Source organism: Malus domestica, chromosome 15, assembly GCF_042453785.1.
Source record: "Malus domestica chromosome 15, GDT2T_hap1".
NCBI lineage: Eukaryota > Viridiplantae > Streptophyta > Magnoliopsida > Rosales > Rosaceae > Malus > Malus domestica.
The window spans coordinates 38,277,179-38,294,701 of NC_091675.1; the positions used below are offsets into that span (position 1 = coordinate 38,277,179).

The 17,523-nt window shown below is 36.5% G+C and overlaps 1 protein-coding gene across 6 annotated transcripts; it reads left to right on the forward strand.

Annotated features, from left to right (window-relative positions):
* The first annotated feature begins 9,915 nt into the window (after positions 1 to 9,915).
* On the forward strand, positions 9,916 to 15,835 carry LOC139192210 (pentatricopeptide repeat-containing protein At2g36240). Of its 6 annotated transcripts, none has more exons than XR_011576158.1 (5): positions 9,916 to 10,084; positions 12,674 to 14,602; positions 14,968 to 15,072; positions 15,388 to 15,445; positions 15,594 to 15,835. XR_011576158.1 is itself a non-coding variant. In XM_070813804.1 (2 exons), exon 2 carries the CDS (start codon positions 12,799 to 12,801, stop codon positions 14,248 to 14,250), a length of 1,452 nt encoding a protein of 483 aa, XP_070669905.1. In that variant the 5' UTR covers positions 9,947 to 10,084; positions 12,674 to 12,798; the 3' UTR covers positions 14,251 to 14,819. The 6 variants fall into 6 exon arrangements, 1 of the variants encoding a protein (XP_070669905.1); XR_011576161.1 differs by having other exon boundaries at positions 9,924 to 10,084; positions 10,198 to 14,602; XR_011576162.1 differs by having other exon boundaries at positions 9,924 to 10,084; positions 10,198 to 14,602; positions 14,997 to 15,072.
* Positions 15,836 to 17,523: the final 1,688 nt, after the last annotated feature.

Consider the following 17,523-nt stretch of genomic DNA (forward strand, 5'->3'; position numbering starts at 1 on the left):
GACTCCCCCACTAACTCAAACTCAAAAGCTGGTCGAAATTTGGTCCATTTTTAAGTTTTAACACAAAACAGAAAATTGGCCTAAGGGTTGGAATGAAATGGGCCAGTGGGCATAATAAAAGCTAAATTTTGAGACTTACTCCAAGGGTTGGAGTTGGTCTTGGAGATGAAAAGTTAAACTAAATATCTATAAAAATTATTAAAACTAAGATCGACTAGTTATCGAACTGTATAAAAACATATGAACGATTCAGTAAAAAGATTACGAACCGCCTATCTATTGCTATAATTGATTGACTTAACGACTTTAGTTTTAATTGATTTTTTGCAAAGATGATCTTTAAAATGTAATTTATAATATGAACGATTCTAAATAGAAGCACGAAGTTCTGTAAATAGGACTTGAAGAATTTATGAGAAGTGTTAGGATGTGTCCTTAATTTTGTTGTATTTTATTTCTTCAAAGTTATAAAATTACAAAAATGCCCCTAGAGGGGCAAAGTGGAATTCCAATGGAATGCTCTTATTCCCACCCCTAATACCTTATATTCACACCCCATTTTTTAATGAAGCTTTTAATTACAAGTTTGCATGTTTATAAAATAACCAAATAATAATAATTTCACAACCACACCTATAGCACTAGCACCATGTAAGTAGATCTTTGCTTCCCGCCCAATTCATGATGCTTTTGAGTTAAACTGGTTGCATTTTGCCTTATTTTGTGTTAATATGCAATTACCTGTACTTTAGGAACAATTTGAAGGCAAAAGAAGTGAAAACATGCCATTTTTTGTAGCTGACCCTATTCAAACGTGGAGAGAAGTTTAGTGGCATGTTTTGAAGCCCAAATAAATAATTCAAGACAAATCTGGCTTGTTAGAAGACCAGGAGCAGAATGGGAAAGTAATTGGAATATATGGCCTGATTTGGAGGAGCCAAATAAGGAAAAACGTTCAAAACTTTGGCTTAATGGTTGGGATCACCTTGTTATCAGTTATAGCCCCATTTAGCCTATAAATACTAGGGTTTCAAATCACTTTTTCAAAAGCCCCCCTTGGGGGTCGCCCAGAGCTCTCTCTCATATTTCTTTAGCCTTTCTTGCAGAAACAAATCCCTATTTCCCTTTGCCATCCGCTGCCACCGAAGAAACCACGTAGTCGCGTTGTTCTTGAAAGATTTCCACATCATAATTGTTTCAAGGGGGTTTCTTCTATGAACTTTGTTTGTACCATACTTAGGGCCTCTGTATTTATATCTCGTATAAATACTCGAGGGACTCAAATGTAATTACGTAATAAATGAAGGGGCAAATATGTAATAAGTGAGGAGCCCTTATTCTATAAAATGACTCCTCACTCTCCTTATTGGAGGAGGCCATTTCCTAGGCCATGAGAAGCTCATCCTCACATAAGGAAGCTCTCTCTCCCTCTCTCTCCCTCATAGAGAAATACAATAATCAGTGTAGACGTAGTCCAAACATTGGGGTGAACCACGATACATCTTGTGTTATTTACTTTCTAGCAAATTCATGGTCGGATTTACGTTGTTCCAAGACCCCTCCAGTTTTGTGCATCAACAAACTTTAATTTCACTCATGTTGTTCTTGATATTTATATATTTTGTAATTATGTTGTGTAATGAAGTGCATAGCTAGGGATTTCGATGTAGCCTTGCAAAACCATTCTATGTTATTAAGTTAAAGTATTCAAATTACCAATCTGTGTTCTTGTTTCATTCACTAATTTTATAGTATAATTTGTGTGTTAATCTTAATGTTTGATCACCATTAGGACTGCTTATGAATTATTTGATCAAAGTTATAGTACGCATCATGCTTAATCTTGGTAAACATGTGAATGAATGAAGAAACTACTATGCATACATCCTGCCATGTGATTTCTTTGGTTCTTTAAAGTTTTCTTGTTCTTAATGGATTCTTACCTGCTAATCTAAGTTGAACATCATAACTAGGTTGCATAGTAGGAGTGCTTGATCACAACCACACATCAAATGGATGATCATAAATGAGTAAAAAGAACCCTAGTTGCAAATTGGAGAGTTGAACGCGTTTTGACTTAATTTTCATGGAATTGACTTGTAATGGTGAAATCGGTATCCCTAGTTCTGTTCCCATCATTTCTGAATCAATCTATCATTCATCTTTATCTTGCCTTGCATTTTAAGTTACTTTAGCTTTCAAAACAAAAATCTAAATTTAGTTTTCATTTTCATTGCTTAGTTCGGGTTCTCATAAAGCTAGTAATTTGTAAAGTTCTAATCAGTCCCTGTGGTTCGACACCCTTACTTGTGCCATTATACTATCCTTATATTTGCACTTGAAAGGAACACAACATACTGATAATGTGAAATTTTGGTTTGTAGGAGTGGTTTCAAGTTTATCATTTTTCAGTTGGCTTGGCTTCCAATAATGCTTGAAGATCATATGTTTACTGTTTTTCAATAAATAAGGCTTCCTCAACCTAAAGTTTCGAGCATAATTTTAACGGTATTATGGTTCACCTATCGAACTACACCCAGAAGGTGTTGCACTCGAGCTCACCCATTGTGGAGCCTGAAGTTTGATATATCAATGCACTTGGCGTTTGTTGTACTTAACTCAAAGTACTAGATTAGACATATTAGTTGTTGATATCCTTTCAGCATACAGTAGCATTGTGCCTACACACCACCACCAAATTGGTGTTACAAACGATTTTACTACAAATTTAGGCTTCTTATACCCTATACATCTTAGAATGAATCACAATCCCTTGGTTCTCCACATGTGTGAAACCAATGTCGCATATATCGACCAAATCATAACAAGATACATCCAAGAAATCAATGCCAAGTTTATTGCATCTACATCAGCATGAGCATCAGAGGATTGAAGTTAAGAAAACCCGATCCTAAGACAACTTTGTCGACCTCTTCATGAAGTCACTACCAAAATCTATTTCCATAAGCTTGTTAGAGGAATTGGTATGCATAACTATCGCACTTGGAAGTTTTGTCAAACTCAAGGCTAGTACCCAGAAGTATACCTACTTGACCTTAATGTAATTTTTTCCTTACGATCAGGAGCTTTTTTCTTATTGGGTTTTTGTTACCTGACTAGGTTTTAACGAGGCACCTATACTGGCCTGGTCTTACCCTTGTATGCGTTCAACTTGAGTCCTGAAGATGTTTAATTTTGACTTAATGTAACTTCTCACTTTTCTCCTTAGACTATGGGTTTTATCCTACCTTGGGTCTTTACCATGATGAGGTTTTGTGAGTTTTATATGTTATGCATTCTTTCGTTTGTTTTGAGAACTCGCATTCGTTGTTTGTGCTTACAAGACGACTTCAATAGCTACTTCCATATTTGCCTAAATATCTTATGCGTCTATTGCTTGAGTATTATACACTCAAGAGGAGTGTTGTAATCAAAATTTAACATAGTGTTATTGCGTAAATCCTAAGTAGAGATAAATAAGGAATCATTTGGGAACTATAGAAGATCTTTCCTATAGAGATAGGACAATTTTAAACCCTAACACTCTGTTTGGATAAAGAAATTAAAGAATTTCAAAATGCTGGAAATAATATTGACGGAATTTTATTTTCTAGAACTTGAATTTTCTTGTTTGGTTAAAATAAAAGAACAATGGAATTTGAATATGGAAATATTTCTATTTTAAAAATTTTATTCATAGAAAGTTAGAAATGACACCTATTTAAATGGAATCTAAAGCTAAGAATTGGAAATTCCAAATTCCAAATTTTTCTTCCAAATGGAAATTCTAAATTTCTATGTTTATGAATCCAAATAAGAGAATTGGTGCGTGTCAAATTATAAATCTTGACTTTTGTCAAATTTCAAGTTTATTTCCCTCATCCAAAGATAATGCAAGTCACTTATTTAAAAAAAAATTATCACTAAATCGCCAACCCACTTAGCGCCCCACATAGGTCCTGCTCAACTCGCCTAGGCAATTGTCTTGTGCCTAGGGCCTAATCGAGGAGGATGGTCACCGCCGCCTATGCCTATTTTTAGAAGGTTGTCTACACTAAATTTATTTAAATTACAGAGAGGGAAGTTTGAACTTGAGATGCCATAAGTTTTCAACTTGTGACTTAAATACAACGAAAGAAACTTGTAAAGCGATTACGCACATGTTAAAGATCATGCTAAATTTGCTAGTTACAATTACATTGTGAAAAGATCACTAGCTAATCACATACATGCTTTGACCCTACCCTCATTTCCCCCCCCCCCTCTTTTTTACACCAGTAACTTGTATTCCAAGGAAGAAAACCATAATGATAATAGTAATTACTACAATTATTATTCTTATTCACTTAAAATTAAGAAAAGAAACAATTCCAACCCCATATTGTCCCAAACCAACAAAAACATGCCATTTGGTTTAAATTTGACACATCAATATCACAATTTAGTACCCACTAACACTACAAGTCTACGATATAATAATATTTTTCATCACTTGTAAATTAGAGAGTTTAAACCCGACTCATTTAAATGACAAATTTAATACCTAATTATCGTTAATGACTAATTATGCAGCTTAGCCCTAAATTGCATAATTGGTAGATTAGAATGTGGTATATAGAAAAAACAGTTATTTGATCATCTATATATAAAGCCGGATGCCAGTTGTGGTGTCACGGCTTCGACAAAAATATTAGGACAAAATTGCCCCTCGACAAAAAAAAAATCCAAAAGTAGCCCAATATAATATATCAAATAATGCGTGGGTAATTTGGTCATCATAAAATATAATATAAATATAAGTGGGAAGAGAGAAAAGAACAAAAAAAATGGAAGGATGAGTGAAAGTTGATGGTGCCCACGTGAAGGGGAAAGAAAAATATAATAAAAAAATAAGGAAAATAAAGAAAATTGTATTCAAAATATCTTAAGAGGCGCGTAGTGTTGATGATAAATTAGTAAAGTTTTATTTTTAAATTAAATTAGTACCTTACAATAGGCTAGCAATAATGTGATTCAATTAGATGTTGTGAATAGTGATTTTGGTGTCACTAAGCCGTTCAAAACATCTTAAGAGACGTGTAATGTCGGTTATAAAAAAAAGTCTTTTGCATGTTGATAATAATATGATTAAATTAGTTGTCAAATGATTTTTTTTATTTAACAAATGATATTATCTACATTAAGGGGGAAGCAGGTGGGCTTAGCCTCACAATGAACTAACAATAATATAATTCAATCAGTTATTCATTCAATATTATTTTCTCTATTTTTAAATGCATTCAAAACATCTTAAGAGGCGTGTAATGCCGGTTATAAAAAAAGTGTTTCGCACGCGGATAACAATGTGATTAAATTAGTTGTCAAATGATTGTTTTTATTTTTATTTTTTAACAAATGATATTATCTACACTAAGGGGGAGGGGGTGGGCTTAGCCTCACAATGAGTTAGCAATAATGTGATTCAATCAATTGTTCATTAAATATTTTCTCTATTCTTATTGTAAATTCTATAGAGACCGATTTTATTATGTGAATTCAACTGCTTTAATTGGTTTATGAGGGGTTTCTTCCAGCAAGATCTAAGAATATTCATTTACTTCAAATATTTAACTTTCATTTTGTCAATTTACGCATATAAATACATTTAAAATGTGTAAGTACACTTTAATTTGGCTTAGTGCATAATTTTAGTTGTAGTGGGAGAAGTGAGAGCCATATTTAAATTAAGGATAAATTACACTTTATCACCTCAGGTTTGGGGCCAATTTGAATTCCTTACAACATCTTTAAAACATTTCAATTTCATACATTTACTTTCATTTTATTTCAATTTCATACATTCGTTACATTTTCCATCCATTGATTCGTTAAGAGTTGACGTGGCTGCCACATTTATGCCACGTGGCAAATTTTTTATTTTTTTTAATTTATTAAAAAAAAAAACCTGAAAACCCATCCCTACCTTCCCCGAGCCCTTTCTCCTCTTCACCCCCACTCATCAGCCATGGGGTTTCCCTTTTTCTCCGTCCCCCTTGCCTCACCTTCCTCAACTAATTTAAGCTTTGAAGCTTTATCCCCACTAGGGTTGGTCTGGATTGAAAAGTATAATATACCTTCATATGCCTCGACTCCTCCGTCATTGCCATTGACGTCGGCTTCGGCCCCCTGGATTTGGACAAATCCAACATCCAAATTCACCAAATCCAACCCCCAAATTTTGTTGAATTCAACCCAACCCCTAAATTCGATCCACGTCTCAAATTGTCAGTCCACCTGTGCTCTCTACTTGAACCACCACCACCAAATTCGTTAGCAGGGGTTTGGGTGTTCACCACTTTGTGCTCTCTGCCTGGACCACATGCACCAGATTTGGCATTGACGACGACCCCTGTTGTAGTCTGCATGAATCACCACCGCGACCTACAACAGATTGTTGCGCGACAATCTTGTCGCCACCAGATTCGTCGTCGACCTCTGCTGCCACAATCCAGTCATCACCTCATCGTGGTGGGCGAAGTAGTTGTTGGAAATCGTGATTCCGTATGACCCTGATTTTACAAGCGATGAGGAGGAAGATGTCGTCGTCGTCCAATTTGCAATGCCAATCGACGTAGGTAAGGTTAGAGGCGATGTTGGTGTTGCTGTTGCAATGGTGGACGTGTTGTGGACGAAGATGTTGAAGACGTACTGAAGGGGATGAATGATGGTGGTTGGGGCTTTGCATTTGCAACGTTGGGGTGGAGAGAGAGTGGAGGCTTAGGAGGGAGAAGAGGGGTGGGGGGGTTGCGGGGGAGGTGGGGGTGGGGTTTTCAGGTTTTTTTTTAATAAATTAAAAAAAAAATTGCTATGTGACACAAATTTGACAGCCACGTCAGCTTTTAACGGATCAGTTGATGGAAAATGTAACGGATGTATGAAACTGAAATAAAATGAAAGTAAATGTATGAAATTGAAATGTTTTAAAGATGTTGTAAGGAATTGAAATTGGTCCCAAACTTGAGGTGATAAAGTGTAATTTACACTTAAATTAAACTTTAATTAGTCATTGATCATCATAACAAGGTATGGCTAATTGTTGCTTTGAAATGACTTGATGACAATGTCAAATAGCAGCATGCCACGTGAGCCATGCATGGTGGTAATTTCTATAGACAATTGAGCAAGTTCTAAAAAGTTCTAATCTGTGTGGGGACAGCAGCAATGGGGGTCTCATTCTCTCCACATTCATTCTGTGTGGGTTCGGTTCCCATTTTTCTTCTTTGCATTTCAGCACAATTATTGCATTGATTTTAGGAAACTTTAACAAAAAGCTCCTAACATTGTTCACTTTAATGAAAAACCACATTTTTACATTAAAAAGTCAATCATGGTACTATTCACTTACCCTTTATTTTGTCCATATCGTTAAAACTCAAAGTTTTCAAGCCATTTTCATTAGTTTTCCTTTGATTTTACCGTTCATCATCCAGTGGATTCAGATTCATCACCAATTGACTGGGTTATAGAGTACAACTAGAAATTACTACCCACGTGTTGTTTCGGCGTTAGAAATTGAAAGAAAAATTATGTTTAAAAGATATTAAAGATTGTGTCATAAAATATTAATATTATTTACATTGAAAATGTTAGAAGATTTTTACAAACAAAAGACTTAACCGTAGTCCGCGTACAAAAATCGTAGAACTTTTGTCTCTACATAAAAAATAGGATTAAGCACCTAAAACCTCACAATCTTTCCGTATTATTTCAAATTGGTTTCAACATTTTTAAACGCGGACAAAAATTGTAGAACTTTTGTCTCTACATAAAAAATAGGATTAAGCACCTAAAACCTCACAATCTTTCCATGTCATTTCAAATTGGTTTCAACATTTTTAAACATTTCAAACAAGTATCCAACCTATTGAAAATGACACATCCATTAAGCCCCAATTAATTTTTCAAACATAGATCATATTCAAAACCTAACAAGTGGATATATCATGATTCATGGTCCACATTAGTATTAGTTGCCTCAAGATCTTATCAAATGGGTATTAGATTGAATCGAAAATGGACACAAATTGAAATACATCAGGAGAACAATGTCCTTACAAAGAAGAGGGTCAAGAATTCAAATAGGGTTTCAAGGAGCTTGTTTTTGTTCATATGATTTCCTCATTCCCCAATTCTCAGCTCATAAACCTTCCAGTTATTCTTTGTGGGTGGTGAAGATGGTGGTGACTGCATTATGGCAGTTCATACAACTTTAGCAACTTCCATGACCTCTTCTCGATGTAAGCAGCTCAAGTTGTATGATGAAGTTGGTGGTTTTTCTTTGGGTTTGGAGGAGATGGCTCGATAGGGGTGGTGGTGACTGTTAATTGGTGGATGCGCTTTCATGACCTTCTATTGATTTTGGAGACAAAGTAAGCCCTAGTTAATTTAACATATTTTAATTGGGGCTTAACAAATGTGACATTTTTAATAGGTTAGGTACTTGTTTGGAATGTTTAAAAAGGTTGAGATCAATTTGGAATGACAATAAAAAAATAGATCGAGAAAGCAGCCTAGGCAAGGGAAAAAAATGAAAGTAACATTGAAGCACCTAAAGTTTCCCTCCAATAATCTTGATTGTCAAGAAAGCAGCCTAGGAAGGAAAGATATGAAATACTAAAATACATGCAATTGATTTATACATCAACAAGCTTATACTATAAAGAAAATAAGGATAAAGTATGGTTACCTAGTCTTTTTATGATGAAAAGATTATGGTTTTATACTAGATGGAGAGGACTTTTTTTCAGTGATTTAATAGTCTTTTATTTAGATCAATGCAATCTAATATTTAGTAGATGATGTTACATATTGTAGTTGTAAAGATTGAGATTTTATGTTATAACTGAACAATCAATATAAAAACCAAGTTAACACCCGTGGACTTATCCCTTGTATTCTCAAGCAGACTTATTTCACTTCCTAATTCTACCTAACACGTATAACACTTAACACTTCATCTGTAGCTTAAAACAATAGAACGATATAGAAAATAGTACAAATCAAACATTAACTTTGAAAGCCTGAACTAATATGATTTAGAAGACATGATATTAAAGTAATTGGTAGATTGAAAACCTGGAGTGGAGAGCTTGCTTTTTTCACTTCACAAAAAGTCATAGAAAGCAGGACTCTAAACACTCGGGTTCGTCCATGAACAATGAGTAGGTAATAAAAAACAGTGGCATATTTGCAATTGAATAGATATTTATGAAAGAAAAAAGAGAATCACAATGCATATTCTAGTAACTCCAAAGCAATAATTTGGGAATTTTTCCACAACCTACACAAAAAGTAGGATATCCAAGGAAAACAATGAAAAAGAATGCAAGTGCATCTGTTTGAAGGATCACATGGCAACACAAAAGAATTATTGAAAACATAAGAAGATTCATGAGATGGATCGATGCATGGCAACGACATAAATACAAATTTTGGGAAATGATTGTTTAGTTTAGGAACAATCTCATTAACAATTCAGTGTGAAATATTCACAAAGACCGAGAGACATTACTCACATAAAGTGCTTTGGGATCTCCACCACTTGTGCCGGCAGCATAGGCCGGGGTCAATGAAAGAATCAACAACCTTCCCACACTGCAAACGAATAAGTTAGAACAATAAATTGATTATACAAAAAATCCATTAAAAAAAAAAAACCTAAAATCAACAAACCATGCACTCATTTTTCATACGAAATAGAACGAAGTGGTAACAAGTCAAAATGGGCTGAAAGTTGAAGCCCAAGATCCTCCGGCCTGAAAGCAGCCCGAGCTAGGAGATTCTTATTTTATTCAACTTTTATATTATTGCGTCATCCGTGCCAAGTGGCGTGATCTGGTCCTTTCGTTTGCAACAGTCCCTTCAATCTGTGAAGTGAGTAGAAAGAAGAACCCATCCAACCTTTTTCCCGGTTTATCTCCGCCGCGCCAAGCCCCCACCTAGGTTCCCTTCCCCTCCCACAGACAGACACCCACACCGATCTCCTTTCCAGGCCACGCGCCACCAAATCTCCCTTTCCCGGCAACGGAGGACCCTCAGCTAATTTGTAAGTTTTCCCCATCATCCAATTTCACTTTTTCGCTTTCTTTTTCTTCTTCTTTTACTGCGATTATCTGTAAAATATATTGGGTTTCTTTCTTTGTATTTGGCAATGGTTAGGTGGATTCTGAGGGGGAAGGGGGAAGGCTTTTCGATGGCGGTGACTTGGTTTTGTTAGTAATTGGTAACCCTCATTGTGTAGCCTTAGTCGGTTGCATATGTTTACCAAGACTTTCAGTCGTGGATTCATTCCACTTGGGATCATCTTTAGAGCTAGGGAAGCCTCGGATGCCGGGGGCTTCACGAGCCTTGGCCTCACGTCGTTGGTTCTTCGTTTTCCAATGTTTTTTTTTGTATTCTATTTATTTTCCATTCGATATGATAACATTTATAAGAAGAAGTAATCCTATTGTTTTTCGGGGAAAAAAGATCAGCTTAATGTTTGCCTTTCGCAGTTTGATTGAGTCTGTATGTTATGTCTGCGTACAAAAATAATGTACAACGGGCTCATGGTTCGGTAAACTCTTTTTCTGTTTTAAGTTAACATGAAATGCGACTATCTATACTTGAAAGTTGAAACAAACACTATAAATATTCTATTTTCACCAAAAAGGGAAAACATTCTAACAAAACCAAAATGATAAACCTAACAATCTTAACAGTTTGAGGCACATATAGGTCTAATATTGCAGCCACTTTTTTAATCTATAAATTTCTAGCATCCTAACAACATTTAAAGTGATAACCACCAATAGGAAATGTTAATTGACAAAAACTAATATAGTTAACATAAGCGGTTCAGTTCGATTTGTCCCTTCATCATATTTCTTTCTATTCACTTATTTTCATTCTTATCTCTTCTTCAAATGTGCTATGTAAGCGGTATAGAGTTCTGGTGAAGCAAAGCTGCTAAAGTTTGAGGTGTAAATGTAAGGCTACTCTAACTCTAGAGTTTGAGCATATTAGGTTGGCCGCCAGACCATTCAGTACCATATCCATCCTAGTTTTTACTGCCTCGGTGTCTAGTATAATTGTACACCAGTCCTTGTGATGCAATTTTCCTAGGTATAATGAAAGACAACAGAATACACTAGAGTTCGACAAAAAGAAATGGAAAGGAGAGAGAGTGAGAGGGGAAAGAAAAGGATAGAGTAGATCACAGTGAAAAAAAAAATATTGCTGGCATTAACGTAGGGGATTAATTACCTTTAGAATTATTTGAATCCATGTTTTACTCAGAAATTGTTGAATTAATGTATCTCTTTTATAACAATGGGCTTTCATGTTTGATTGATTTACTTCTTTAATTCTTGAATATCATGCTTTTATTAAAGCTTTAAATTAGATCCAATTATTTATCGTTTTTTAATAGGGTAAAAGAGCTACACTTGGGTTATGAAATATAGAAAATAGCTTTTGCTTAATTGAGTCAACTCTAGCCTTTTTTTGGGATCGTGTACTCATTACATGTAATTGTCGATTATTAGACTAGTTGGGCTTGGACATCAACGATTTACACAAGATGATTAGCAAAATGTGGTATCCATTGTGAAATTGGAAATTTTATGGGCAATGGGTTACAGTTGTAAAGTGCATAGTATGGTATACGCATAACATATGCTTACTCTACTATATAAAGTGGTGGGTAGGTACAATAAAATGAAACATGTCATGCAAAATACTCCAGTCACTCCAGTGTAAGTCCTTTCGTCGTTCTTGTTATTTTCTTCAGTACTCCAGCCTTGTAAGTCCTCCTTATGCTTGTTTCTAAATTATGATTTAGTTATTTAGGAATTATGGGCTTCTAATATAAGTTTAATTGGGACTAAAGATTAGGGATTCAGGGTTTTAGTGATTCATTTAGTGTATAATTTCTGCTTTCACCTAAATACTATTGTAGGGATTCAGTTTAGGGGTTTAGGGATTCTATACTTTCTCCATTATGCATACAAAACATTTTCTTTTCTGCATCAAACTACTCCCATCATTTCCATAGAATACGTTAAAGTTTAGCGTGAATAAAAGGAATGTTTGAGAGTCTGGAATGTTGAAGAATTCTGTGGTAGCTACTGAAAATTGCTATGCTGTATTTAATTTGATATCGGAGAGAGGTGGTTAATTCAATATTCAAGAGGTCTTATTACTATGAATGATTACAAGTTTGCAACTTTATGAGATGCCAATTGAAGGTTTTGTCTTTGGGGTTAAGCTTAAATGTTCCTAAGCGGAGGTTTATCTCGAAATTGCAGTGGAGTCTCCTTTGTACTTCACATTGCAGTTTATATAAATTATAGAAATGTTTAACAGGTGTATGATCTAGGAAATATTGCAAAAACAAAGGTGGGTCTACAAAATTTTGTGAGAAACTTTCTACTTGTGAAATTAGCTTAAATGTTCAGAAGACAGAAGACCCCATTTTGAACTCTTGGATTTATCACTCTTCTTTCTTTTTCTTTTTGGTTAAACTTTGTTAAGTCATTTTACTGGCATGTTAATATTTGTACTAATATTTTTTCTCTGTATAATATTTGTACTAATTAGAAAATGGTCGTGCTTTCTTGTTCCCAACTAATGCTATTGATTTACTTTGATGCAGAGCAAGCTGAGAGCATATCTGGCACTTGCATTGAATGGGCTACACATCCTACGCTCGCCATTTCACAGAGCTATAGAGCAATTTTTTTGTGAACTTATTAGTTGGCTAGCACTATTCTGAGGACTATGAAAAAGCTGAGAGGACCAATTGCCATACCACTGCTGGAGCAGCGAAACCCTAAAAACACAAAGCCACCACTGTCTCCAATTCCAAACCCAACACTTCCTGGCGCACCCAAAATCCCATCAATTCCTCTCCCCACCCAAACTCTCTCCCACACCTCTAACCACACCCACCTCCTCAACTTCCTCAAAACCCATATTAAGAACCCACCATTCACACCCCAAACCCTCCTCCATTTCCTCCAGTCCAAGCTCCACCACCACCCTGCATTCACCCACTTTGACTTCCATGTCTTCAACTGGGCCTCCTCCGTCGACTCCTTCCGCCACGATCACTCCACGTTCGAATGGATGGCTCGCACCCTCGCAATCTCAGACCGATTTCCTGAGTTGAGTTCCCTCCTCGGCTTCATGGTCGCTAGCCCTTGTCCTTGCTCCGACGGTATTTTTTCTTGCCCAAGAACAGAACCCGTTTTCCAATTTGCCATTAGTGCTTACTGCAGGGTTGGGAGATTGGGTGATGCTTTGAATGCATTTGATTCTATGCGGAAATTGATTGATGGCAGGCCTAGTGTTGTGGTCTACAACATTTTGATTAATGGGTTTGTGAAACATAGCCAACATGATCAGGCTCTGGGGTTGTATGATAAGATGATTAAGGATAGAGTTAAGGCCAATGTTTATACCTTTAACATTCTGATTAGTAGTTTTTGTCGTAATTCAGAGTTCGGGTTAGCTTTGGAGCTGTTTAAGGATATGAGGGAGAAGGGGTGTAGTCCCAATGTGGTGAGTTTCAATACTTTGATTAAGGGGTTCTTTAGGGAGAGTAAATTTGAGGATGGGATAGGGATGGCTTATGAGATGATTGACTTTGGTTGCAAGTTTTCAAGTGTCACTTGTGAGATTTTGGTTGATGGACTTTGTAGAGAAGGTCGGGTTTCGGAGGCGTGTGAATTGTTGATAGATTTTTCGAGGAAAAGAGTGTTGCCTAAATCTTATGATTATCTCATTCTTGTTGAGGTGCTTTGTAAGAAGGGAAGTTCGGGTAGAGCTTTGGAGGTAGTGGATGAGCTATGGAGGACAGGAAATGTTCCGAGCTTGATTGCTTGCACAACTTTGATTGAGGGCTTGCGGAGGTTAGGGAGAATGGACGAAGCTTCTGGATTGATGAAAAGGATGCTTGAAGAGGGTTCAGTTCCAGATATTGTGACTTTTAATTGTCTCCTTCAAGATCTTTGCAATTTGGGGAGAACAGTGGAGGCAGATAGTCTTAGGAGGTTGTCGTTGAGCAAAGGTTTGGAATTAGACAGCACAGCTTATAGGATTTTGGTATCTGGATATTCAAGAGAAGGCAGAAGAAAGGAGGGGGAAGTGCTTGTGGATGAGATGCTTGATAGGGGATTTATCCCTGATATTGCTACATATAATAGATTGATTGACGGGCTTACTAGTTAACAATAAACCGCTTGGCACCCAGTTAGAAATTATTAATGGTGGAGTAGATGGAAATTTTCAGATACTTTGGGTAGATTCTTATACTTTGCTCAACTATGACTTCTCTTGCGGGTTTTGATTGCACTAAAAGGACATGTTATTGGTCTGTATCAGAGGTTGAAAAGCTGGAGAAATAAAACTATACAGGCCCTCTTGATCCTATAACAGGGGTTTGAACACCTTTCATCAATGACGTTGTGTTAAAAAACAGGGCATATTTACTGGAGAATGCAGCATGATTCAAAACTATTGTGGAGCTTCAACAATGGAGATTGCAATGTGGCAATTATCTGTTTTATTCACTTCCTTTTGGGTGAGTTCGGACTTCATCAGCTTTAGGTATATTTGTTTACACACATTATTATGTCGGGTCAACCTTGTTGGCGAATAATTTAGGATCAAAGTTGAGCCGCTGCTTGAGAAAGAAAAGGTTGTAGTTTTATTGAATTTGATAATCTTGTTTGTTTCTGTAAACGTATGTTTGGCAATTGGCACTAATATTATGCTTTAACGGGCTGGGGCTGAGTATATAGCAAGGTTTTCCTTTGGAACTGCCCTAATTGTTTCCATTGTACTTGTTTATAGTACAGTGTTGTTGCTTTGTCTTCTTGTATGAGATAATTTGTAGGGCAGTGGTATTGTCTTGTTAAAAGTTGAATAATTTTGAATTATGGGCAGGATGCTTGATTCCAGTGTTTTGGTTACAGTGAAGATGATAATCAAGGAAAGGCGTGGAGGAAGGTCATTTTATGTTTTTTACATGAATCCGGCTGACCTTTTATGGTAACACCTTTTATGCTAACTTGTTACGTACGCTTTTCATAATATTGTGGAAGGGTAGATTTAGTTCTTTTAGTTGTTGGAACTTGGGAGAGGTCGCACTTGGTGCGATGGCAAGTGCCTTCGCCCATGAGCGGTAGGTCTCGGGTTCGAGACTTGGGAGCAGCCTCTCCATAAATGGGGGTAAGGCTAGCTGACATTCACCTCTCCCAGACCCTGCGTAAAGCGGGAGCCTTGTGCACTGGGTACGACCTTTTAGTTGTTGGAACTTGGAAGAGGCTTTTGTTTACACCTCGTTTTGCTATATATTTCCTTAAGGTATCATAGGAGGTGGCAAGCACAAACAGAGGATAACAAGATGAAGTTCGCCAAATCTGTATGTATTTGGGTTGGGTTGAATATGCCTTTTGGTTCTTTTCTAGTGTTGCATTAAACAGAAGTATTGACTTTGTGAATGATGTCTTTTGAATTATAAACTCCGTGAATCCTTGGAGAATTCTATCAGCGTAACTCTGAATGTGCAGGTTTCTGATGGGCTCCATTGGTACGTGAAAGATGGAGATATGGTAAAGATTTGTATGCTTATATCTGTCTGCAAGATAATTTTAGTAGGTTGGCATGTGAGTGCACTATAGTATAATGTGAAATGTATTTTGGATGTTTCGTCGAGTGTTGCCCAGTGAATTGTTTGATTGGTTATACTACTCCACATTAAAGTAAAATGTTATGGAATATTATGTTCATATTCTATTTCCTCTTCTTAGAAGCTTTGTGGTACCTGAAACTGTATTTGATTGTTCATCTAGAGGCCCCCTAAAGTATAGATCATCATACTATTATTTGGCATTCTGTCACTGATCACAACATTTAAAACATTGAGACAAACTATTGCAGGATGGTGGCTTTTATTTATTAACCATAAAGCTTTTCCATATTTTGTTTAGAAACTACTTCTAGGACCTGATCATCTTTATGATAGCAGAAGCCTCGATGTTTATTGTTCAAGAAGAAAAAATTTAGGAGATCAATGATTTACACTTATGCTTCGACTCGAAATTGATGACAAACCCTCTTAAGGGTTTATTTAAAGTGCAACCCTAATCACAGTAGGGAGCTAAATAACATCGAAATTACATATATGGGAAACTAAAGAACACCCTAAATCTCATCTCTAGCGACGACCTCAGGTATATCCAACTTGATTAAGAACATTGGCACTCTCCTCGTTGTATGAATGGTACTAAATTACCATTTAAGGGACTTTATATTCTCCTCATTCCGGAAGAACGTCGTTGACTTTTAAAGGATATTTGAGATGACAATGATCATGAATGAAACTATTGAAGAAAATAGAGTGGAATATCTTGGCACCACCTCCAAATATGACCCTGAAGCTTTGATTTGGGGCCAATGAGTTGTCTCCCAACTGGGAACACACCACATGTGGCTAGCCTGGAGCCTAGTGATTGAGTAGTTTACTTGCTTTGGCACGACCATTTGGGACACTAAGGTCAACGCGTCTCCTTACCCGTAGTAAGGATCTTATGTCTACAAGCACACTTTGCCAAACTTGCTCATTAGGGAAATTGATTTTCTAAATCATCCATTGTAAAGATATGAAATGATCCTCTTTTCATAGTGGATTTAACGGAATATTTGTGGATTAATCCAACCAAAATCCGGACAATATAAATATTTATGGTTTAGGTTGATGAATCAACAAACTAGTCACATGTTTGTCCACACACATTGCTGCTAAACCTCTTGACCGATTTTAAAAGTTCACCACCCTACTTATCCCTTAAAGTCTGGGAGACTGGATAATGCTGGAGAGTTTATATCGATGGTTTTCAATAAAGTATTGCATGTCTTTTGGGTTTATAATTGAACATCAAATTCCTATGTTCACCCCAAATAGCCTCGCTTAGCAATCATAAAGCGTAATTTAAATGATCGCCCGGACCTTGGTGAACATACCAAGTTTTCGGTTTCTACCTAAGGCTATGCAATCTTGTATGCAGTTATGTTGATCTGCCTTGAGGCCCATTGCCACCCAACCTATTCGACATTACAGTTGGTTACTAGTTACAAACTTGACGCTTAGTATTTAAGCGTTTTGGGTGTGCATTCCATGTGCCAAGTTGCGCCGCCGCAATGTACCAATATGGGTTCTCAAAGAAGAATGTGAATCTCTGTCGATTACGATTCTCCTTCACACTAGCACTCTTAGAGCCTTTGCATGTGATCTCTTTACCGCTCATTTATAGATTATCACTTTAATGAGACAGCCTTTCCGCTGTTAGGGGGAAATAAGAACGTTAACGTTCCTATAGAACGACGTGAATTTGCGTGGACATTGCCTATTATGTCTCATCTCGATCCCCATATCGCACAAAATGTGATAAGCAAGTGCGATGGATTCTAGCTTTCAAAATGTTGCTCCAGACGCATTCC